This window comes from Mirounga angustirostris, unplaced genomic scaffold (genome assembly GCF_029215605.1).
Source record: "Mirounga angustirostris isolate CCGP_5_RB_7025 unplaced genomic scaffold, mMirAng1.0.hap1 SCAF_6, whole genome shotgun sequence".
NCBI lineage: Eukaryota > Metazoa > Chordata > Mammalia > Carnivora > Phocidae > Mirounga > Mirounga angustirostris.
In genome coordinates, this window is record NW_026991714.1 from 139,604,099 (window position 1) to 139,630,977 (window position 26,879).

Sequence of the window (26,879 nt, forward strand, 5' to 3'; positions counted from 1 at the left end):
AATAGTACCCTGTAAAGAATGTGCTTCACAGATAAACTATGCTAGAATCCCCACTGCTGGTGTATTGTCCTTTTCTTGTCCAAATCAGCAAGGTGTTCCTAGACTTGGGCAATAGGGAGTGTCTCAACATCGAACATTTTTAAAACATGCTTCCTAGCATTTGTTTATCTTCTTTGGGGTTCCTTAGTAGCAAATCCCAAGCACTCACCTTTTCCAGTAGTATTAATGTTCTAAGAGGGGCCATACATTATATTAAAATCAGATTGGTTCTCCATGGGAAGGCTGTTTTTTTTATTATTATGTTATGTTAATCACCATACATTACATCATTAGTTTTTGATGTAGTGTTCCATGATTCATTGTTGGCATATAGCACCCAGTGCTCCATGCAGAACATGCCCTTCTTAATACCCGTCACCAGGCTAACCCATCCCCCCACCCCCTTCCCCTCTAGAACCCTCAGTTTGTTTCTCAGAGTCCATAGACTCTCATGGTTTGTCTCCCCTCTGATTTCCCCCCCCTTCATTCTTCCCCTCCTGCTATCTTCTTCTTTTTTTTTTTTAAACATATAATGTATTATTTGTTTCAGAGGTACAGGTCTGAGATTCATCAGTCTTACACAATTCACAGCTCTCACCATAGCACATACCCTCCCCAACGCCTATCACCCAGCCACCCCATCCCTCCCACCCCCCACCACTCCAGCAACCCTCTGTTTGTTTCCTGAGATTAAGAATCCCTCATATCAGTGAGATCATATGATACATGTCTTTCTCTGATTGACTTATTTTGCGTAGCATAATACCCTCTAGTTCCATCCACGTCGTTGCAAACGGCAAGATTTCTTTTTTTTTTTTTTTTTTTTTTTGATGGCTGAGTAATATTCTGTTGTATATATATACACCACATCTTCGTATTCCATTCATCTGTTGATGGACATCTTGGCTCTTTCCATAGTATGGCTATTGTGGACATTGCTGCTATAAACCTTGGGGTGCACGTACCCCTTTGGATCACTACATTTGTATGTTTAGGGTAAATACCCAGTAGTGCAATTGCTGAGTTGTATGGTAGCTCTGTTTTCCACTTTTTGAGGAACCTCCATATTGTTTTCCAGAGTGGCTGCACCAGCTTGCATTCCCACCAACAGTGTAGGAGGGTTCCCGTTTCTCTGCATCCTTGCCAGCATCTGTCATTTCCTGACTTGTTAATTTTAGCCATTCTGACTGGTGTGAGGTGGTATCTCATTGAGGTTTTGATTTGGGTTTCCCTGATGCCAAACGATGTTGAGCACTTTTTCATGTGTCTGTTGGCCATTTGGATGTCTTCTTTGGAAAAATGTCTGTTCATGTCTTCTGCCCATTTCTTGATTGGATTATTCTTTGGGTGTTGAGTTTGATAAGTTCTTTATAACTTTATAGATATAAGTTCTTTATAGCCCTTTATCTGATATGTCATTTGCAAATACCTTCTCCCATTCTGTTGTCTTTTGGTTTTGTTGACTGTTTCTTTTGCTGTGCAAAAGCTTTTTATCTTGATGAAGTCCCGATAGTTCATTTTTGCCCTTGCTTCCCTTGCCTTTGGCAATGTTTCTAGGAAGAAGTTGCTGCCGCTGAGGTCGAAGAGGTTGCTACCTGTGTTCTTCTCTAGGATGCTTATGAGCATCTGGTGTTATTAGTGTTCTGGATTTTGCCTGTTCAAAATTGTGTGTAGTCGTTACACACAAAAGTTGATACACACAAAATTGTGTGTATCTCATTATTTTCGTTTGAATGGCCCTGATGACATATGATGTACAGCATCTTTTTGTGTGCTTATTTGCTATACCTTATTTGTATATATTCTTTGGTGTGGAGTCTTGGCCCATTTTTTAATTGGGTTGTTTGTTTTCTTATTGTTGAGTTTTAACAGTTTTTCATGTATTTCAGATAACAGCCCTTTATCAGATATATCTTTTGCAAATATTTTCTTCTAGTCTGAGGCTATAGTGTTTTGTGTCATGTTTTTCACCCAACATGTTTTGATATTCATCTAAGTTTTTGCATCCATATAGTTGTAATTTGATCCTTTTCAATGATGCAGAGTATTTCGTTGCACTATTATACCCCCCTTCATTTGTTCATTCTCCTATGTCTCATTTGATCTTAGTTTTGTTTTTGTTTTACATGAAATCTAATGCACTTATTGTTATTCTCATGTATATCTCCTGATTCACAACTGTGTACATTTTTGATGGGTATGTATTCAGTATCTATATTTTCAATTTCAGAGGATTAATTGTTTTGTAAAATTGTTACATCAAATTATATTCTTTCCGGGGCTGTAAAAGTTTTCTTAATGTCTATACACTTGGCAATACATGGTATTAAGACATTTTAGTTTTAAGGATTCTGATGTTGCAAGTTGAATTTGGATTTTCTTAAGAACTAAAGTTCTCAAATATCCATTTGTTTAATCTTTAAAAGATTTCATATGTTTAACACCAATTTTTTCTCTTTTATGAAATTGTGCTCTTTCAAATTTCTTGTGATTTTTTTTTCTACTGGATTCTTAATCATTTGTAATAATGTTTTATACATTCTGGATGCATGTCTTTTGTTGGTGATATGTGTGGTAAATACCACTATGTGGTTTGGATTTACACATTGTTTTGTATATCTTTGATGAAGAGAAGTTCTTAATTTAATTTTATTTTTTAAAATTTTTTTTTAAAGATTTTTATTTTTATTTTATTTTTATTTATTTGCGAGAGAGAGAATGAGAGACAGAGAGCATGAGAGGGAGGAGGGTCAGAGGGAGAAGCAGACTCCCTGCCGAGCAGGGAGCCTGATGTGGGACTCGATCCCGGGACTTCAGGATCATGACCTGAGCCGAAGGCAGTCGCTTAACCAACTGAGCCACCCAAGTGCCCCTAAGTCTGTGTCTTGCTAGAAGATTTGATCTAGAGAGTTTCTCCCTTTCTGGCTGCCTTTGAAGAATTAAGTGGAGCTGAAGGCATCCTCTGGGAGCTGAGGGCAGCCTCCAGCCAATAATAAGTAAGAAACCAAGGCCTTTAGTTCTATAGTCACAAAGATATAAATTCTGCCAGCAACCTGAGGGAGCTCAGAAGCAGCCCAACCCCAGTCAAGCCTCTGATGAGAACCCAACCCCAGCTGACACCTTGATTACAGCTATACAGCAGACCCCAGGTCCAGCCAATGCCTTGATTGTATCCTACCTCATCTCAGAATCAGAGAGCCCAACTTTGCCCTATGTTCAGACTCCTGACCCACAAAAACTGTGAGTTAATATATATGTGTTGATTAAAGTTGCTAAGCTTTTGTGATTTGTTACTTAGCAGTAGATAACTAGTGCAAATATATCCAATTGATCTTTTATTTTATTTAGTTGAATTATATATTTGTGTATTAAATATATAATACATACCTTACATGCTTTTAGGGTTTTCAAACTATGAAGGGCATCTCAATCCTTGATAGAAAAAATATACTTTCCTGAATGGGCAAAATAATTTTAACAATGCAAATTAAGGCTTTTCTAAAAACAGACTATTGGGTGCCTGGGTGGCTCAGTTGGTTAAGCAGCTGCCTTCGGCTCAGGTCATAATCCTGGAGTCCTAGGATCGAGTCCCACATCGGGCTCCCTGCTCAGTGGGGGGTCTGCTTCTCCCTCTGACCCTCTTCCCTCTCGTGCTCTCTGTCTCTCATTCTCTCTCTCTCAAATAAATAAATAAAATCTTTAAAAAAATAAATAAAAACAGACTATTTAAAAAGAAATTTTACTTATGTGTTACTTAACACAGTGGTTTGTTACCAAACAAAACAGCTTGGGGCACCCGAGGGTGGTTGAGTTGGTTAAACATCCAACTCTTGATTTCAGCTCAAGTCATGACCTCCGGGTTGTGGGATCGAGCCCTGTGTTGGGTTCCATGCTCAGCACAGAGACTGCCAGCACAGAGGCTCCCTCTGCTCCTCCTCCCACTTGTGCTCTCTGTCTCTCAAATAAATAAATAAATAATCTTTAAAATAATAGAAAGTAAAACATACCTTAAAACATTTTTTCTTAATCTGATTATTTCACATTCGTATATGTACAATTTTAGTAAGAAAGAATTTAGAATTTTCTTTGTAATATTGCTCTCTCCTTTTGTTGAAAATAGTTGTGAGGTAACTCCATTCTGATATTTTAATTTCATTTATGTATGAGGTCTACAATGAAATTGATAGGTTATGATAATCTTGATTCCCAATCACATTATTATATAGGTTACATGAAAATCTATGATGGCTGTGCCAAACATTTCAATATATCAACTGATTATATTTGTAATTTGCATAAATGGTTTTATCAATTGATTTTGATATGTGGGAAATGAGATGGGAAGGTCATTCATTTGCATAGCACAGCATTAGGTATAGGTGATACACTTATACATATATTTATAAAGTTTTACACATATACATTTTTATATTTACTTTAGATTTCATTTATTTCATCCCTTGTAATGAATATATTTTTCCATGGGTGGTGACTCTGCTATTTGAATGCAAGATTTTGGATTTTGATTAGAGATATGATAAGTAGACCTGAATTCTTTCTTTTTTTTCTTCTCTTTTTTCTTTTTTGAGTGAATTAGACATGAGGCAAATTTGTCTTATAGGATATGACATATTTATAAGAAGAAAAGATTTATTATTCTTCTCTGGTCTCTATCTTTACTATGATGATTACCAATTCCCATACTTCCTCTCCATTTACCAGTGAGTTCTTAAAATTGTACTTTTAGTAAGAGCTCTTCCTTCTCCACCATTTATTTATTATTGGTGATAATAAATGAATTCCTGTTTTCTCCAATAATTTATAAATCACTGTTATACTTACTCACTTAGCACTCATCTTGTTCCAGATTTGGCCAGTGGGAGCTACTTAAAGCTCACTTGTATTTTTGTGACATATACCCATCATTTTGTGAATACTTCCTTACTTTCTCATATAAGAAGATGTTCCAGGCTCATCTTATACCTGTCCTGCCTCAGATCAGCCATTTAAAAAATATTTTTAGGGCGCCTGGGTAGCTCAGATGGTTGGGTGTCTGCCTTTGGCTCAGGTTGTGATTCCAGGGTCCTAGGATCGAGTCCTGCGTCGGGAATCCCTGCTCAGCGGGGAGCCTGCTTCTCCGTCTGCCTCTCTCTGTCTGTCTCTTATGAATAAATAAAATCTTTTAAAAAAAATAAAAAAAATATTTTTATAGAACTCTGATTCCTTGTAATGAAGAATTATATTAGAGGCTAATATCTTGGTGCTAACTACGCTCTTTGCTGTCTTAACTTAGTGGACTGTTCAGTGAACAGAACTAGGAAATATTTATATGTACAAATAAGTACATATATACATGTACATGTGTACATATGCATGCATATACACACATATACATATTTTAGAAAACATTACTTCATACCCAGACTTCCAATTCCAGTGTATCCCTCTAAGGTTCTTTTGGACCTTTTCCAGTTTAATATCTGTAATGTCTCTTCTTCCTCAGTGAGAACACTGGCTTCCAATGACTTTAATACATTCTTTATTTGCTCAATTCTGTAATATAAGAAATACTTTCAGAATTGCTTTGTCTATATCACTTTAATAAGCAAACCTAAAAAGATTTCAAAGTTTGACTCCTCCACCTTACTCTGCTCAGGCTTGAGGATATATAGTCAGATACTGCGTTAAGAAGTTATTTGGAATGGTCCCTCTTCTTTTTTCTTTCTTCCCTTCCTCCCTTCCTTCCTTTTCTGTTCCTCCTCACCTCTCCCCTCCTACTCCCCTCCCTCCCTTCCTTCTTTTCCCTTCAGGATGGCTAAATAGTATTCATTTGAAATTCATTAGATTCATTTCTTTTAGTTTTTGTTTTAAGGTTTTTTTTCCCTCTTTCTCATTCTTATTGGTTTAATATGTATATATTTTGGAATATGTTGAACATTGACATTCTTTCAAAAGACAAAAGTACTTAAAAATATACTCAGAGAGATTAGTTCCCATCTCCTCCTTTCTCCTCCAGTAGGTAACTGACTTCATTGTTTTCTTGTTTATCCTTCCTGTGATTCATATCTCTATATATCTATATATATGTTTTATATACATGCATATGTTTCTTACATATATATATACATATATATATACACACACATATACACATACATTCACTCTTTTCCTTCTTACACAAAAGGTAACATATCAGAGATATGTATCTATATTAAGTCATAAAGATCTTCATTATCTTTTTTGTTTGGTTTTATTTACAGATGTATGATATGCCATTGTGTTTATGTACTGTAGTTTATTTAACAAATCTTGTGTGCATGGACATTTAGATAGTTTACAATATTTTGTAATTATAAATGATGCTGCAGTAAATAAACTTGTGCTCATATATTTTCATATTGCTGGTGGTTTACTTCCAAGTTCCTATAAGTGGGATTGTTGGGTTGAAGAATAAATGCTCACGTAGATTTGTTAGATACTGCTAAATTTTCCTCCATAGGGATTTTCTCATTTTGTATTCCCACCAGCTCATAATTGTATAGGAGCACTGTTTGCCCAGTCTCATAAGCAGAGCATATTGCAATAATTTTGAAATTTTGACAATCTGATGAGGGAGAAGTGGCATCTTAGTATAGATTTAGCTCATATTTCCCTGTTTAAAAGTGAAGTTGAACATCTTTTCATATATTTAAGACCACTGTTATATAATTTTTTGTGAATTGTCTATGGCTTTTGCCAGTTTTTCTATGGAATTGTCCTTCCCTTATTATTAAAGAGTTCTTTATAAATTAAGGATTTTAGCCCTTTTAGCTCACATATTTTGTCAGTGTTCTCACAACTTGTCCTATCTTTTGATTTTACTAATGGCATTTCTTTTTACCATGCCTTTCAATATACCCATGTTATCATGCAATTTTTTCTTCTAATTGTTTAAAATTCTATTTTGTATGCTAGGATGTCTGATTCATTTAGAGTTTTTTGTATGTGTATGGTGTGAGGACTGGATCTGATTTTATATTTTTCCAAATGGCTATCCAGTTGTCTGAATACCATTTGTGAAAAAGACTTTACCTTGATCATTTAAAATACCACTTTTATCATATGATATGCTAGATTTTTAGTATATCATAGTTGAGCCTGTTTCTTGAATTGCTCTTCTGTACCTTTGGTCTTTCTATCAAAGCACTGATACTACACTATTTTAATTGTATAGACCTTGAAGATATTTTAATATCTTTTAAGTCTAGTTCCCCTCAAAGCTCTTCCTTTTCATTGTTTTTTTTTTAAATTAAATTTTTAATTTTAATTTCAGTATAGTTAACATACATTGTTATATTAGTTGCAGGTATACAATATAGTGATTCAACAATTCTGTACATTACTTAAGTGCTCATCATGATAAGTGCACTCTTTAATCACCATCACCTATTTCAGCCATCCCCCTACATTCCTCCCCTCTGGTAACCTTCAGTTTGTTCTCTGTAGTTAAAAGAGTTTATTTCTTGGTTTTTCTTTTTCCTTTGCTTGTTTGTTTTGTTTCTTAAATTCCACATCATATGATATTTTTTTTTCTGAGTTATTTCACTTAGCATTATACTTTATAGGTCTATACATGTTGTTGAAAATGGTAAGATATCATTCTTTATGACTGAATAATATTCCATTGTGTATACATACCATATCTTCCTTATACATTCATATATCAATGACTGCTTGGGCTATTATATGTTTACTTCTGCATGTGAACATTAAGATCAACTTTTCTAACTCCTTTAAAGCTTATTGGAATTTTTATTTGGTAAAATTGAAAATTACCTTTCAAATTAACTGCCGTCCTGATGATGTTGAGATGTCCCAATGAAAAATAAGGAATGTATTTGCATATATTTATGCCTACTTTTGTGTTTTGCAGGCTGAGTTTTATGCCTAACGTTTCATTATATTTCCTTTGGAACTATTTATTTCCTTAGTTATTTGCAGGCACTAATGATTTTTTAGATGATAGCTGAAATTAAATTACTAAAAATTGATGTTTAAACTCTGCTCATAACTATACATTTTGAAAATACTTTTAATACATTCAAAATTGTCTCAATACTTATTAATATAAAGATCTTTAGACAACATATTCTAATTTGCTTTTTTGAGTTTGAAAATTTAAAAGAGAATATAATTTTATATTGGACACCTTCAAGAACTCTATAAAGCCTCTCAGCTTAATTCTTTTTTTTTTTTAAGTAAGGTTTTATTTATTTATTTATTTTAGAGAGAGTGAGAGAGTGTGTGCAAGCACTTGAGCACATGAGCAAGGGGAGGTGTGGGGGGGAGGGAGAATCTGAAGCAGACTCCGAGCTGAGCACAGAGCCCGTCATGGGGCTCCATCTCACTACCCCAAGATTATGACCTGAGCTGAAACCAAGAGTCAGCCACTTAACCGCCCAGGTGCCCCTCAGCTTAGTTCTTAACAAGGTGGTATTAATTCCTTATTTCCATTAAATTTCTGGGCTTGAGTAATGAAACGTAGCAAAAATTACTTCCTAAACAAAAGCATATAATTTCATCCTCCTGAGATAATTTGTAGCTTGGAGAAAATAAAATTTTAACCATGGCCTCTTAAAAATTATATTTTGTTGAAGGTAGCATATTACAATAACTTCTATTCCAATATGATATTAAATAATTTGAATAAGCATAATATTATCAACCAGAATAAATACTGTATAACTTCCATATGGGGATATAGGTTTGTATCCAGAGCTCTTAAAGTCAACATATAGATTAATCAAAAAGTACTTGAAATCCTTAACATTTGTCAAAGTCACTTTAGATGGCTATGGTACTTTGAAAGCCATTTATTTAGACAAATATGATATGCAGGGAATATCATGCATAACAAGGTAGGCACTATTATTTTGAATATTTTCCTATTCTAAAAGTAGTACTGAGGGGCACCTGCATGGCTCAATCAGTTAAATATCTGCCTTTAACTCAGGTCATGATCCCAGGGTCCTGAGATTGAGCCCCAGTTTGGACTCCCTGCTTGTGCTCTCTCTCAAATAAATAAATAAACTCTTTAAAAAAAAAAATAAAAGTAGTATTGAGATATCCATTTGGCACAAGTCATATTTTTTGTGACAGAAAAAGGAATTATAATAGTATTGTGAATCAGTCCTTCAGTATATGTATATATTTGGTACAAAGTGATGGGATTTATGGAGGTGAGCTTAAATGAAGGAACAAAATATAGAAATAGTAGAGAACCTGAAGTGCTTAACCTAGCAATAATGAGTATGATCATTTTCTACAGCTAGAAAACTATATATCACACATTTTGAAAGTCCATTTGGGGAAGTTATAGGAAACTAACCCCCAAAGTTTCATTGTTTCACAGAGAATAAAGTTAGTGGTATAATTGAATATTATATTTCAACTTTAATTTTGCAGTTAGTGTGGAAAAAGATTTACTCTTCAACTCATGAATAAAAACACTAGCAATACATGGCTCAAAAATGCATTCAGAATGTAACCTGATTATAGCTTATTATTTTCAACTGTCTGGCCTTTTATTAATTAAAATATATATATATAAATTATTCCTCTGTTCTGATTAATGCTATTAAAACTAAAGACATTTTGGAAGGTCTTTCTCATCTTTTAAACTTTTACATATACTTTAAATATTAAGTCACTTTATGCAGTTAGCCTTGTGTATATCATTTTATAATAATTTATTTTGGAGGGTGTTCCAGTGAAAAAGCATTATGCGAAATCAAGCTGTATCTCTCTTAGGCACTAATTCTCATTTTAATTGAATTCTGGAGACAGATATAAAAATGTGAACTTCAGAAATTTTGAGAACATTTATGATCTTCTCCCAGTGCTATAATTAACCATAATTTTGAAGAATTTAATTTAACTTAGAATTCATGATTTGGAATGCTCTTATGTTCTTCCATTTTTTATAATCTGCTTACATAAATTCAGAGTTTGAGCTACTGAATTTAGAGCTGGACCATTCAGAAAAAACTTTTCTTTATTACACAATTGGGGAGATCTTTTTTAAAATATAAAATCATTGTGTAGAAACTGGGGAAAAATATATTTCAAAGAATACCAGAAGTAAGAAAATGATGTAGATTTATAAATTCCCCAACTTTTCTTCCTTCACCTAGAAGTATCTCTATATCTTTATCAAGACTTTCAATTTCTTTTCATAATATTAAGGAAGAATATATATGACCAAATTCCTAGTCTTACCCCATCTGCCTTGTGACATTCCCCTTTATCATCTTGTGTGTGTGACTGTTTGTCTTCACTGTTTCTTCTCTCTACTCATGCTCAAATATTGGCTTTCTACATTAATTATTTTGAAGATTTGTTTTTAAAAATTTGATTAATGATATAGTTTTTAAGATGTTTTAATGTAGACTTTAATTATTGTTTTGCTTGAAGAAAAAATATGAAGGTTTTGAATTTTGTTGCTCAGTAGTAAATGAGTTTTTTATTTCTACAGATGCGACTCTGAAAATCGCTATGTTGGTAATCCACTTAGAGGAACATGTTATTGTAAGTACTTTTGCTTTTTCATTTTAAATAGTTTATATTTTTAGTCTTAGGTGATTTTGCAGATAATAAAATTCATCTTGCATGCTGATGTTGTCATTCATATGTTACCATTTCTATTTCTTAAATCTTATAATACAATTCCATATATGTTGCTAAGAAAGGCAGTCTTTTGTTGTATTTTAAAAATTATATTTGGTGCATTTTTTTCTACTCTTGAAGAGTGACATAGAAATAGATCTTATTCTGGACATGGAAACAAAAATAGGACTTGAATAATCTCAGCTGGATTTAATATGATCTTTTCATTTTGATTAAATTTTGAATGAATAGAATTTTGTGATAGATTTTTGCAGGGGGCAATTTTGGTCATCACTAAAAAGCTGTGTTGATTTTTTACTGAAAGATACTTTCACTGGGTAGTGATCATACACTAGATGTATGTTTAACCTTTTAAGAGACAATTTTCAAATGGTTATATCATTTTACATTCCCACCAGGAGTGTATGAGTTTCAGTTCTTCAAATCTCTCAGTATTTCATATGGTTAGTCTTTTTAATTTTAGCTGTCCTAATAGGTGTGTAATGGTATCTAATGTTTTTATTTACATTTCTCTAATGAGAAATGATGTTAAATATTTGTTCACATGATTATTTGCTCTCTATTTTTTTTTATTTGATGAAGTGTGTTTAAATCTGTTGTCCACTTTTAAAAATTGGATTGTTTTCATTATTGAGTTTTCAGAGTACTTTATGTATTACAGATACAAATATTTTAGGTGACATATGATTTGTAAATATTTTTTTTTTTAGTTTGTGACTTACCTTTTCACTCTATTAGGAGTATTTTTTTTTGAAGAGGAGTTTTTAATTAAGATGAAGTGCAATTTATCAATCTGTTCTTTTGAGAAATCTTAGCCTAACCTAAGATCACAAAGATTTTCCCATTTTTTTAGAAGTTTTCTATTTTTATGTTTTCTATTTAAGAATGAAGTTGATTTTGAGTTAATATTTGTATATATTTCAAGAGATGGATCAATTTTTTTCTCCATATGGGTATCCAAATGTTCTAGCACAGTTTGTTTAAAGATTTTCTTTTAACCAATGAATTGCTTTTACACCTTTGTTGAAAATCAGTTGCCCATTTATAAGAGTGTAAAGGCTGGGACATCTGGGTGGCTCAGTTGGTTAAGTGCCTGACTCTTGGTTTAGGCTCAGGTCATGATCTCATGGTCGTGAGATTGAGCCCTATATCAGGCTCTGCGCTCAGCGTGGAGTCTGCTTGTCCCTCCCCCACCACCCTCCACTTGTTCTCTCTTTCTCAAATAAATAAAATCTTAAAAAAAAAAAAAGACTGTAAAGGCTATTTCTGGAATCTCTATTATGTTCTGTTAATTAATTTGCCTACTTTTATACCAAAATAGCACTGTTACAACCACTGTAGTTTCATAATAAGTCTTGGAATTATGTAGCATTTATTCTCCAATTTCATTCTTTTACAAACTTGTTTTGGCTTTGGGTTCCATTTCTTTTGTGTTTACATATGAATTTTAGAACCAGCTTGTCAGTTTTTACCAAAACACATTCTCGGATTTGGATTGAGATTGTGTTTAATTTATAGAACAATTTGGGGGGAATTGATATCTTAACCATAGTGAGTCTTCTGACCCATGAATATATATCTCTTTTTTAACTTAATTATTTTAAAATTTATTCTCAACAATATTTGGTATTTTTCACTATGTAGGTCTTTCACAGTTTTTGTCAGATTTATTCCTACATATTTTATATTTTTGTTGCTGGTGTAAATAGTATCTTTTATTATTTAATTTTTAATTGTGTCTGTATAATTTAATTATACATATATATAAATATAATTTAATTGTGTCTGTATAGTAAAACTACAGTTGATTTTTATGTTGATTTTCTATCCTTCAGCTTCATTAAATTTAGTTATTAGTTGCAGTACCTTTTTTTTTTGTAGATTCCATTATATTTTTAATGCAGACAATAATGTGTTTTGCAATTATGGAATTTGATTTTTTTTCTTTCTTCTAATGATGCCTTTTATTTCTTTTTCTTGTCTAATTGCATTGGCTACTACCTCTGGTACCATGTGAAAAGATGTGATAAGCATGGAAATGTTCTACTGTTGTTGTTGATTTTAGAGGGAAAACATTCAGTCTTTCACTATTAAGTATGATGTAGGTTTTTCCTAGATGCCTTTATCAAGTTGAAGAAATTCTCTTCTAGTCCTATTAGAATGGGTGTTTGTGTATGTCATATAGTTTTTCTGTATCAATTAAGATGATCACAAGGTGTTTCTATTTTACTTTTTTAGTATAGCAATTTTAGTTTTTAAATGTAATGAATGCTACAACATGTGGATATACCACTTTTTTTGTTGTTCATCAGTAGATGAACATTTGGATTCTTTCTAGCCTTTGGCTGTTATGAAAAATGCTGATGTGAACATTTGTATGGTCTTTGTATAGACATATGATTCCATTTCCTTTGGGTAGATTCCTAGAAGTAGAATTGCTGGGTCGTATGATAAATGTATGTTGAACTTTTTAAGTAACTGCCAAATGATTTTACAATATGGCTGTGCCATTTTACATTCCTACTAGAAATTTATAGATTTCAATAATTCTACATCCTCACCAACACTTAATATTGTCTGTCTTTTTGATTGTAGCTATTCTAGAGTATGTGTAGTAGTAGCTTGTGGTCTTAATTTGTATTTTTCTTATGAATGATAATGTTGAGCTCAATTTCATGTCCTGCACATGTTTTGTTAGTTATGTAAAATACTAAATTTCCTGATACTTTTGTTGCTATTTAAATAGTATCTTTTTAAATTACATTTTCTACTTATGTTTGATATATAAAAATTAAATTCATTTAAGTACATTAATCTGATATTCATAAACCTTAATGAACTCTCTTATTAGGTCTAATTATTTATAGATATGTTTGGTTTTTAAATACAATTAATTTATATTACATACAAATAAAAACGGTTTTATTCCCTTCTATCCAGTTTTTTTGTTGGGAGTTTTTTGATTACAGATTCAGTTTTTTGCATAATCACTCTGCTCAGATTTTCTATTTCTCCTTGATTCCATTTTGGAAGGTTATGTGTTTCTGGGAATTGATGTCTTCTAGGTTGTCCAATTTGTTTGTATATAATTTTTCTTAATATTCATAATCCTTTGTATTTCTGTGGTATTGATTATTTCTCCTCTTTAATTTCTTTTTTTATTTATGAACCCTCTCTTTTTCTTGATGAGTCTTGCTAAAGGTTTATCAATTTTGTTTATCTTTTCAAAGAACCAGCTCCTAATTTCATTCTTTCCTGTTGTTCTTTTAGTCTTTATTTCATTTGTTTCTGCTCTAATCTTTTTATTTCCTTCCTTCTACTGGCTTTAGCTTTGTTTGTTCTTTTTCTAGCTCCTTTGGTATAAGGTTAGGTCACTTATCTGAGATTTTTCTTGCTTCTTGAGGTAGGCTTGTATTGCTATAAACTTCCCTCTTAGAACAGCTTTTGTTACATCCCAAGGTTTTGGATTATTGTGTTTTTCTTTTCATTTGTCTTCATGTATTTTTTAATTTCCTCTTTGATTTCTTGGTTGACCCACTCATTGTTTAGTAGCATTATTTGGTCTCCATGTATTTCTGTTCTTTCCAGATTTTATCTTGTGATTAATTTCTAGTTTCATACTCTTGTGTTTGGAAAGATGCATGATATGATTTCAATCTTTTTGAGTTTATTGAGACTTGTTTTGTGGTCTAACACGATCTATTCTGGATAATATTCCATGTACATTTGAAAAGAATGTGTATTCTACTGTTGTTGGATGGAATGTTCTGAATATATCTGTTAGGTTGATCTGATCTAATGAATCATTCAAAGCCACTGTTTCCTTACTGATTTTTTGTCTGGATGATCTATCCATTGATGTAAGTTGGGTGTTACAGTCCTCTACTATTATTGTATTATTGTTAATTTCTTCCTTTATATCTGTTAATAGTTGCTTTATATATTTAAATCCTCCCATGTTGGGTACATAGATATTTACAATTGGTATATACTCTTTTTGGATTGTTCTATGATTGTGTAGTGTCCTTCTTTGTCTCTTGTTACAGTCTTTGTTTTAAAGTCTATTTTGTTCAATATAGGTCTGTTCTGTTCAATATAAGTATTGTTACCTCCCCACCACCAAAATTAACCCAAGGAGGTCCACAACAAGATACATAAAATGACAAAAAGATTTAAAAGCAACAGAGAAAAACAGCTACATACAAGGAAGAACCCATAAGGCTATTAGCTGATTTTTCAGCAGTGACTTTAAAGGCCAGAAGGGAGTAGTGTGATATATTCTAAATATTGAAAGGGAAAAAAGCTGCAAACAAGAATGCTTTACCTATCAGGGCTATCATTCAGAATTGAAGGAGAGATAAAGAGTTACCCAAACAAAACACAAAAACAAAAAACCAAAAAAGAGTTTCTCAAAGAAAAGCTAAAGGAGTTCATCACCAGTAAACTAGCCTTACAAAAAAGATTAAAGGAAATTTTTTGAGTGTAAAGAAAAGGCCATAATTTGGAGTAAGAAAATTATGAAAGAAAAAATTTCACAGGTAAATACAAACATATAATAAAAGTAGTAGATCAATAACTTACAATACCAGTATGAATGTTAAAGCACAGAAGCTGAAAAATCAATTATGTTCACAAAAATCAGCCAAGGAATTCATAAAATTAAAAAAAAATGTGAAGTATGACACCATATACATAAAACATGGGGAGGGGAGTAAAAATGTAGCATTTTTAGAATGGGTTCAAACTAAAGTGACCATCAATTTACTATAGACTGCTATATGCACAAGATGTTATATATGAACTTAATGATAACCACAAATCAAAAACCTATAACAGATACACAGGAAATAAAGAGAAAGGAATCCAAGTGTAACACTAAATACACTATCAAATCACAAGGGAAGAGAGTAAGAGAAGAAAGGAATAGAGAAGAACACAAAAACAACTGTAAAACGAGTAACACATTGGCAATAAGTACATTATCTATCAATAATTACTTTAAATAGAAATGGACTAAATGCTCCAATCAAGACATAGGGTGACTAAATGGATAAAAAAGCCAAGCCCATTTATATGTTGCCTATAAGAGACTTCAGACCTAAAGACACATGAAGATTGAATGTAAAGGGATGTAAAAACATTTACTATCAAAATGTAAGCAAAAGAATGCTGGGGTAACAATACTTATATCTTTCTAGTTTTTTTAGCCCCATACTGGGATGGTTGGGATCTCTATTTAAGTACTGAGTCAAAGTGATGGTATTAGACACCACCATCAAGTAGAGAGTTTGCTGTAACTTATAGAATATTTCCTTTATCAAGTTAAAAAATTATTATCTACATTAGTCTGCTACAAAATTTCATCATGAATGACTTTTTCCTTTACCTTGTTAAGTGTGAAGTTGTATTAATAGGTTTTCTAGGGGCGCCTGGGTGGCTCAGTCCTTAAGCGTCTGCCTTTGGCTCAGGTCATGATCTTAGCATCCTCGGATCGAGCCCTGCATCGGGCTCCCTGCTCCCTCTCCCACTCCCCCTGCTTGTGTTCCTCTCTCGCTGTGTCTCTCTCTGTCAAATAAATAAGTAAAATCTTTAAAGAAAAAAAACTTAAAAAAATGGGTTTTCTAATGTTAAGTATCTTTTAATTCTAGGGTAAACCAAACCTGGGCATGGCACATTATTATTTGGGACAGTGCTAACTGTTGCTTGTTTATATTATATTTAGGATTATTTTCAGTATGAATGAATGCAAACTATACTTTTACATTTTTTCTCATGAAATGACCTTTGACTGTAATGTTTTAGTTTTTCTTTTCTACTTTCATACTGCGTAACTATGGTGATGGCTTTTAAAAATAAGTTTGAGAAGATTGAAGACCTCTTTTAAAATAGGAATAGTTAAAAAATAGTAAGTGAACTTCAAAGATTAGCTAAATACAAACAAAATTTTGGGGTCTTGTGCTTTTTTATTGGTAGTTCTCTCTCTCTCTCTCTTTGCCATATTATAACATGGCCTTTGGGTTTATTCATCCTTTCCACTGATTTTGTTTTCTAGTTCATCAATTTTAGGATTTGTCTTTAGTAATTTCTTTCTCTTATATACTTTTAATTGTTATTGTTTCTTATTAACATTATTTTCTACATAGTTCTTAGCAGATACTGATGCTCAATGTTTAGATTATAATTGATTAGGGGTTATAAAACTGTGATATTTTAATTCCTTATTTCTTGACTAGAAAACTTCTGTAAAAATAAATTTCCTCTCATCAGATATTTGGTTACTCATACAGTTTATATAGGAAAGGCATGATAAATGTGATATTAGTTGTTTTTATTTGCCAGATTTCAAAGTAAAGAATTATTTGCTCAATATCTCTCAAACATGACAAGATTTCTTTTTATCATAAACTTATGGACTCATACATATTTATTATGTTTAAATTCTTTTGCAATTATTAACCTTACTGATGCTCAAATTGTCTGTTTTTTATGTCTCATAAATTATCTTTATTCTCTAACTTTCCCACATTAATTTTGTTTTTCTTCTTTTAAACAATCTGGATTTTGGGGGGGGAATATTTTTGTGTGATTTTAAAAATTAGAAATTCCTCTTTGATCCTTTTTTAATCTTTAGCTTTTATTGTGTCCCAAAGGAGTAACTAGTTACAATTATGGGTGTGTCTAAGTTATATTCTACTTTTTAAAAAAAATAAGAAATATACTACTATTTAAATCTTTTATATTTAAGACTAAGATAACTTTCCTTCTAGATCAGTGCTGTCCAATATAAATATAATGTGAACCACATACGTAATTTTAAATTTTCTACTAACTACATTAAAAAACTTAAAGGAAACAGGTAAAATTAATTTTAATAGTCTATTTTATTTTACTCAACATAGCTGAAATTTCAGTTTAATATGTAACAGGATAAAAATCATCAATGAGATATCTTTTTCTTAGTTTTTTTTTTTTTAACTAAGTCCGAAATACAATTTGTATTCTAACCTTGTAGCAATCTCAATTCAAATCAGCCACATTTCAATAGCCACAGGTGTATAGCTGCTACCGTATTGGGAGAGCTCACCTCTAGGTTATATATAGGACTCCCACTCTCTTAAAAATGTGAAAGGAATAGTCGTAAAGCACTAGATGGCAGCCTTGTCGTTTGTTATGAGACCTTTAAAACAATAGCATTTGAAAGCAATGGTGTTTTAAAAACAAAAAGGTCAGTAGTTCTTGTAATAGTGTTAATGGAAACTATTCTGATTTTAAAGATTCAAGTGAAATGCAGGCGCACACTGTAGTTTAAAGCAATTGAGTGCAGTGTGGTGTTAACTTAATTGAAAGTAATATAGCAGCAGTTGTATCCTATAGACCGTCTTCGTAATTTTTTAAAGTTCAGTTTAAAACCAAAACCTTAATGTATTGGAAAGTGGTCATTCCTTAACTGGAACAAAAAATAAAGTTCCTAGCAGTGATTTGTCCTTTGGTCCTTGTAAACATTGAATTTCTCAATTTATTTTGGCAAATATGAAAAATAGTTGTCACAGTAGTATAGTTTCTTTTTTTTCTTAAATGCTTTCTTTTTAATTATAACAGTTATAACAAAGAAAATTTTAAACACAAAATGAAAGACTGGACTATGAAATGTTATATAGATAATATGTTTCAGAGTACAGAAAGTCACTACCTACAGTCATCAACTTTATGCTACTACTGCATTAATTATTTAAGGACATGTAATGTCCAAACTACTAGTTATTATTGTTTTAGTATATTTCCAAGTAATCTAACATATTTTGGCTTATTTTACCTTTTATTCTTGAAAATTACTGTTTTTATTTTGAATTTCTTCTATTGCCATTTAGAGTTCAGGATACAATTTTGTGATGATAATAATACACTGTCTCCTTTAAGAGTAAGGAATTTAATTACTACTTTTATATTCAGTGCTCACTTCTACCAATCATCACATCTTACATTAGTTTATATTACTAAAAAAAAAAAATCCATTCATCCTACTATAAACTCTTTAGTTATTATTGATATATTTAATGTTTATTACTGTTTATGTTTTGGACTGAAAGATTTTTTTATGCATATTATTTAAGGATTTGAATTTTTCTTTTGTTTGATATATGAGATAATATTTCTAATAAATGTTATTATAGCTGTAAGTTACAAAAATCAATCTCAATTTAATTACTTAAAATGTTATGTCATACAAAGCAATGAAAGAAATTAAAATTTAAATTAACCTTGTACTTAGTGTAATTATTCTATGTTTTGTTCTAAAATGGGAATACCCATTTTAAGCTAAGTATACTATATTTTGTTAGTATTTTCTATGACTTTTTAACCATTTAGTATAAATAGCTATTTGAACAGAATCTGGCTGGTCCATCTGCAAATAGAGAAGTGACCCTGATGAACAAAGAGAATCTAAATTCTTTTGTTTCCAAGATTGAAGACATGTTGGATTGAGGATTATCTGACAAAACATAAATTAACCATATGGTTGGCATTTTAGCTTATTCTTTGATTCATCAGTATTTTTCTTAAATTTCCTTAAGCTTATAAACCAGTATTTTTAGATGTTTATTTCAGAATTATTAACATTTTAGCATATTTTAAAATAAAGGGCAATATAGCACAATTATGAAAAAGTTAAAAATAGCTGATAAAAATTACTATTGGGGACACCAGGTTGTCTCAGTCAGTTAAGTGTCTGCCTTCAGGTCAGGTTATCATCCCAGGGTCCTGGGATCGAGTAATGCATCGGACTCCTTGCTCAGCGGGGAGCTGCTTCTCCCTCTGCCTGCTGCTCCCCCTGCTTGTGCTCTCTCTCCCTCTTTCTCTCTTTGACAAATAAATAAATAAAATATTTTTTAAAAATTAAAAAAATTGTTATCAAATTAATCTAGAAGAGAGATGAAAAATTTCTTTGGCAAAATATTTTATAATGAAAGTGTTGTTATTCTGGTTATATAAATAATACATACTCATTGTAAAAATAAATAAGGTAAAGCATAAGGAAGAACTAAAAATGCCTGAAAACCTCCCACCAGGGCTCCCAAGTGGAGTTGTGCCCTCTGCAAAGGTGCCTAGCTGCAGGAGAGAGTGGGCACTGATATCCTGTACTTACTTTTTTTACAAGCCACATAACCTGGTGTGGGGTTGTATGTATCTGTTGTGAGCAAGGGTTAATAATAGTTCCTTATTTGTATAAAGATGAATGGGCAAATGAAGGCACTGCATGCTTTTCTAAATAAATCATGTCCTGAGATGGATTTTACATAAAAACTTATATATAATATTCTCATTGTGAACAACTTTTTTTCTCACTGATATCTAGCTCATTATTAAGCATGATTTATTAAATAAAACATAGTTTTTGTCCAATTTGGAAAACAACCACCTGACTGTAAAATATGGTAATACCAGTTAACATTTTTTGAGCATTTACTGTTCCAGGCTAGTCTAAGCTTTTTATATTTATTAGCTTATTTAATTCTCAAATGAGAAGGGTACACTAATTATCAACATTTTTTGTTTGAGGGAATAGAGGCAGGGAGAGTTTAGTTAATTTTCATAAAATCACATGGCTAGGAAATGACAAAGCCAGTTTCAATCCAGCATTCTGGGTGTATAGCCAGACCCATACTCTTGACTATGGGTAATAAAACTAGAGCAACAAAAATTAGTAATATATTTATCCCAAGTGTTTTTATATGAATAAAATAGAAACATCATGTTGAAAGAAATAAAAAAAGGCTCTAAACATTTAAAAATTCAAACCATTTTCTTAAATAAGTAGTCTTCATATGAAAATATCATATTTAACCAAAACTGATATATAACTTTTATGGAATTCCAATTAGAATTTCATTCAGTTCAGTCTTTTGAAATGTATACATTAGAATAGATTACCTTAAAATTTATTTTAAATAATATACTCTTAGACTATTCAGTAAAATTATGAAAAGGAAAAATAGTGAGAAAAATAGTGAGAAAATAGTGAGAAATTCCCACCTGATAGATTCCAGACATAGTATAACTTTATACTGATTCCCATACTGACATAGGAATCAATGAACAAAGTAGTGTCCTAGTGTCCTAGTAGATTCCTAAATATTTGGTAATTTATATGGCAGTCGTTTTATTTTTGTAAAAGTTCTTAATGACTTTAATCTGTTTCTTTAAAAATATATTAAACTTCACCTTAGATTATGGCTTTTGCACTTACTATATTTCTGCCTTAAATACTATGTCTCTAGCTATTATTCCACTCCCACCTAAAATGGACTCTTTCAGGTATCACAATAATTTTTTCCCCCATCCTAACACCTACATAGTATGAAATTATCTCACTTGTTTATTTGTTTATATAAATGTGGGTTTTCTTTATTCACTAGAGTAAAAGTTTATGAGCCCAGGACCTTCTCTTGTTGGAACCCATACTTAGAAAAGTGTGTGTCTTTTAGGCAGGCTTTAACTAATACATAGTGGTAGTACACATACAAATTATCAACAAATAAGTGAATATGCATATATTGTGGCTGTATGTGGAAGTATTTTTATTGGTGGGTGTTTGATGAAAACTATTTAGAGATCATGTTATACGTAATCAAGTAAAAGTTGCTTTATATTTATTTTTAAATTTATTTTCATTAAGTAGTACAATTCACCATTGGACAACTTTAAGCATCAGCCATTCATTTAAATAAAAATGAGTCTCAAGGTTTGTTTTTTCACTTAGTCTATAGAACATTTGTTTCAAATAAAATCTACGTAGATTCCCATATGTCATTGCAGAGTAATGACATAGTCTAGCTACTTGGAGATACTATGAATTAAAGGAAGGTGGCTTCTGAAGAAGTCATGGCATATTATATGGAGACCCCTAAATTAGAATCAGTGATGTGTAGGCATTGGGAATCATCATCAATCTTCTTTTTTTTTTTTCTCTAAATTAACACATAATGCATTATTTGTTTCAGGGGTACTCTCAATCTTCTTTTATTCATTGATGAAAAAAGTAAGAACCAACGAGTTTAAGTGTATATCCTAGGCCACAGAATCAGTCATTTTCAGAGTTTGATTAATAATTAAATTTCTGTGTTTTTTCTCTGAAATTATATCTAGCAAATGTTCAACTTTCAAATTTTATCTTTGGAATTATTCTAAATGTTCCAAGCTCAATAGAATATTTTAATTAATAATTGTAAGCATGGATAATGCTGTTCAGCAAGCAATGAAAAACTAGTATCTATTGAATATTTATTATGTAGAAAACAATTTAACATTAATTATTTCTTTTAATACTCACAAGAGTGGCAGCTTTTTTCTCCTTAAGTTACTTACTGAAGAGTTACACTGTTAGAGCTTCGAGAGAATGTCAGTTATTGGAATTGACTCACTTTTGTTTATTCATTGAACATGTATTTATTGACTAACTACTTTGTTGGACTCTGGGGATATTACTGTGAACAAAATGGGTTCTGCTCCATTGATGCTTATTAACTAGCAGGGAAAATAGATATTATACCTGTTATATAATTACCTAGATATATAATTGTCATAAGAACTCTGAATGAGAATTATAGATGCCTTGGGAATATATTATAAGAGAAACTGACCTAATCTGTGGGATAGGGAGTAGGAATGGGTCAGGCAAGAGAAGAGGGAGCTTTGATGTGCAGATGACTTGATAGTGGAGTGGTGTGGATGTGAGAATGGAGGGCAATCAGAGGGGCAGAATGCACAAAAGTTGTCTGTGGCTGGAAAGACCATGGCATGTGGGAAACACATAGAACCAGGTGAAGAGAGGCAAGAGATGAGGTGTGTGAGATTTGCAGGATCCAAAGCATGCAGTGCTTTATAGAACATGAGAGGATTTTGGCCTTTATTGTAACAAAATGGGAGCCACTGAAGGGTGTTCTGAGGAGACTAAAATGTTAAATTTTAATTTTAAAATAATCGGTCTGCTTGCAATGTGTCAAACAGCTTGGTGAGGGCAAGAGAACATGAAAGAAAGCATTTTAGTTCATTTTCTGAGACCTATTTCTGGAGCTACATGTAAAAATGTGAAACAGTAAGACTTATATTCACACAAATTCTGTCATTTACTAAACTGATGTCTAAGTTGGCAAACATGTATTTATACAAATGCTATTGTTTAAGACATATTTCGAATCCTTAATATTTTTGTCCATCTATGTGCATCCTTTTCTGACCCCTCAGGATGGCTGAATATATGTGTCTGATATTTTCCTCCTAAACATCTTTGCTCCAAGCATTTTCATCACGTAAACTAATTGGCTGTAAGTCAATTTTGCCGTAAAAGATAAAACCACAAAAAATTAAAGAGGGTCATTCATTAAGAAGGACATAATGAAACATGAAAATGTTTAACAAAATTAAAAATTCTTTATTGTGAAATACAAAATATTTGAATACATTTAAAATGTGTGAGGATTCATGGCAATACTGTACAAATAACTGATTTTATTTTGATGGTTGTACCTAAGAACTTGTTTTCAAAATCTTATATTCATTCTATTATACATTTTTTTCTTGCTTGTTGATTTGTTTCCTCATTTAGCATCATATTTTTTCTTTTTTTGCTAAAATTTTTTCCTTCATTAGGAGGGATATCAGTTTCCAAATACTAGTATGCAACAGGGCTTTGTATTGAGTTGTGAAAGCATTCTGCACTGTTATTTGTTCTTGCCATCTTGTCATGCGTCCATTGATAGATAGACTTTCCAAAGTTCTGCGGGAAATGTGGATTCAGAACTCTGTGCCACTGTGTGGACCATTACGAGGGCTAAGATTTATATAGTATAAAAATGGGAGCACTGTATCAATGGAGAAATCAAACAGGTGATGAAACCAAAAATCTGTCAAACCAAACTCACCAGTTATTTTTTATCTTTTATGGCAAAATTGCCTTATGGCCAATTATTTGTGCAACAAATATGCTTGTGGCAAAGATGATTATAGTGAAACTACATAGAACCAAATATATATGATCATGAACTCATATATTTATTAACAAATATGTAATTGTATATAAATACACATGAGAATCTGTTTGATTTTGAATTTTTTTAGAATTCATTCAGAGCCAATATAGTAAATAAGAAAAGTGAAATAACATTTATTGAATGTCTTTATTTTATGACAGTTTTCTCTAAGCCAAATACACACTGCCACAATTATGTTTAACCCACATAGTAATCCAGTGAGATAGGCAGTTTTATCCCCACTGTGTCATCGAATGTCACTGAGGTTAGTTAACCTATGTAACATAACCCAGTTGGTGAATGGGAGTCTACAATTGTGATCTCCTTAAATATTGTGGGTAATGCTCAATTAAAAGTGAAATACAGTATTAATGGTGAAAAAGCAAATCATAAAGCCTCAGTTCCTTTCTCAAAATATTCAAATTAAAAATTTCTGAGACAATTCAAATTTATATAATAATCATTCTGGTTCCCAAATGAGCTGAAATTTGTATGAACAGTATCATTGATATATCATATACAAATCAAGATCAATTTCATTTGTCATCCTGATGTTTGCCTTCTTGCATCTCAAATATATAGATATTTCCAACATATATTTTGATGATTTTTATCACTGATTATTATTTTCTTAGAAAGTACATTATTGCATGTAGCTTTTGTTGAAAGACTACAACAGATACTCATTATTTGCTTTCATCACCTCGCATATATAATGTCCTCAGAAACTTTCTTTATAGTCCAAGTTCTGTTTCAAAGAGTCTTTTGTTGTAGCATTTACATTTTTAATCATCATTTCCAATTAATCATTAGTTTGGTGTAATATCTGACCTCTTTAAATATTTTGTACATGTTAAAGTCTTCACTTGATATTTTGTTTGCATAAACTTCTTTTATGGTGCTGTGTTTTATTCATTTTATTCAAACTTAATTTTGTATATAACACGTTATTCATTGTAGTAAATAGCAGCCACTTTTTTTCTTCCATGACTGCTAGTCCAGTACTGACCGAACTACCCAAAAAAATCTGCTGCTGCACGTTGCAACTCAACCCTTGGTCTGCTGTAGTCATAGAAGACTAACAAGAGAGACTGATTATTTTACATGTTTTTTTTGGCCTATATCTAAGAAGTAAGTGAATTAGAAATGAGATATGCCATTTTTTTGACAGAAATATAACTATATAAATCTACTTAATGCATAGTGTAAATCATTTGAAAAATGTGTTAAAGATCAAGGATCAAAAGAAAAAAGTCTTCTGAGCACCCCTTTTAAAAATCTTTTTTGACCCAATTATGGAAGTGATGCATGTTCATTCTAGAACAGAGACAAAAAGACAAATTAAAATTGCTGATAATTCTTCTACCTAGGGAAAACTGTTGCTTACATTGTATTAGACATTTCCGCAGTCATTTACTTATGAACCGACACTGTGGTGGGCTGAATAATGCCCTCTTTCCCCCAAAGATGTACACATCCTAATCCCTAAAAGTTGTGAATATATTACCTTAAATGGCAAAAGGGAATTTGCAGATATGATTAAATTGACAGTTTTTGAGATGGGGAGATTGTCCTTGTAGATCCAATATAATCCCAAGTGTTCTTATGAAAGGGGGCCAAGGGAGATTTGACTACAGCAGTGGGAGATGTGATCATGGAAACAAGAGGTCGGAAAGAGGACGAGGCCGTGAGCCCAGGAATGAGCAATCTTTAGAAGCTGGAAAAGGCAAGGAAATGAATTCTCTTTGAGTGCCCCCAGAAGAAACCATACCTAACACCTTCCTTTTACTTTGTAAGGTTCATTTGGACTTCATCAGACTTCCAGAACTGTGAGAATAGATTCATGTTGTTTAAGCCACTGAGTTTGTGGTCAATGGTTACAACAGCAGTAGGAAACTAATATATCACAAAGGAAATATTTCTCAAAATTATTCTTTAATTATTGCTATTATTATTTTTTATTCTTTAATTTATCCTTAATATCTTTATGTATGCCATTATTTTGTTCTCTTGTAACTATCAGTGTACTATAGTTTTAAGATAATTTTATTCATCATTTTTTTCATATTGGCGGTTTTAAAAAATTAAATTAAATTTAGCTCATTTTATTTTTAACATGAAATCTACCCTCTTAAAAATATTTTAGGTGTACAACACCTACCTACTACTGGTAATTTTTATAGGGACTGTGCTGTAGAACAAATCTCTAGAACTTATTTATTTTGCATAATTGACACTTTATGTCTCTTATTTAGTTATCCTCTGCTAACCCCCCACCCCTGTCCCTGGCAACCACCATGCTACTCTCTGATTTATAAGTTTAACTATTTTAGAGACCTTACACAAGTAGAATCATGGACTATTTATCCTTCTGTGACTGGTTTATTTCACTTAAGTCCATCAGTTTTACTTCTGAGTATTTATCCAAAAGAATTAAAATCAGGATCTCAAAGAGATAATAGCATGCCAATGTTCATTGCAGCACTATTCAAAATAGCCAATATGTGAAAACAGCTTAAATGTCCATTGACCGATGAATGGAAATCTTGCAATATGTGTCATGGATGAAACTGGAGGACATATATGCAGCTTTTTAAACAGTTCTTTTAAAATTTTCAGTGTGAAATAATTACAGACTTACATATATTTACAAATATTTCTTTGTGACCTTGACCTTGGAAAGTGTTGGACAGATATTTATAGTATAGCCCCCACTTTGGATTTGTCTGATGTTTTTTCATGGTTAAATTCAGGTTGTACATTTTTAGTAAGAATAGCGCAGAAGTGATGTGTGTCTTTCTCAGTGTATACTATCGGGAAGCATATGATACCAATTTTTTCCACCACTGACGTTATTATCTTTGATCAGCTGTTACTCTGTGGTAGGTGCCACTTTGTTCACTCTAAAGTTACTGTTTCTTTTTTTTTTTTTTTTAAGATTTTATTTATTTGACAGAGAGAGACACAGCGAGAGAGGGAACACAAGCAGGGGAGTGGGAGAGGGAGAAGCAGGCTTCCCGTGGAGCAGGGAGCCCGATGAGGGGCTCGATCCCAGGACCCCGGGATTGTGACCTGAGCCGAAGGCAGACGCTTAACGACTGAGCCACCCAGGCGCCTGTTACTGTTTCTTTTTATATTTAATGAGTA

General features: G+C 32.1%; 1 protein-coding gene across 2 annotated transcripts in view; it reads left to right on the top strand.

The window, feature by feature from the left end:
- Positions 1 to 26,879, top strand: part of ATRNL1 (attractin like 1) — an 804,411-nt gene that overhangs the window by 252,070 nt on the left and 525,462 nt on the right. For both annotated transcript variants that reach the window (XM_064595308.1, XM_064595309.1), the window contains exon 21: positions 10,553 to 10,605. In XM_064595308.1, the coding sequence (XP_064451378.1) occupies positions 10,553 to 10,605 (53 nt within the window). The remainder of the gene's footprint in view (positions 1 to 10,552; positions 10,606 to 26,879) is intronic.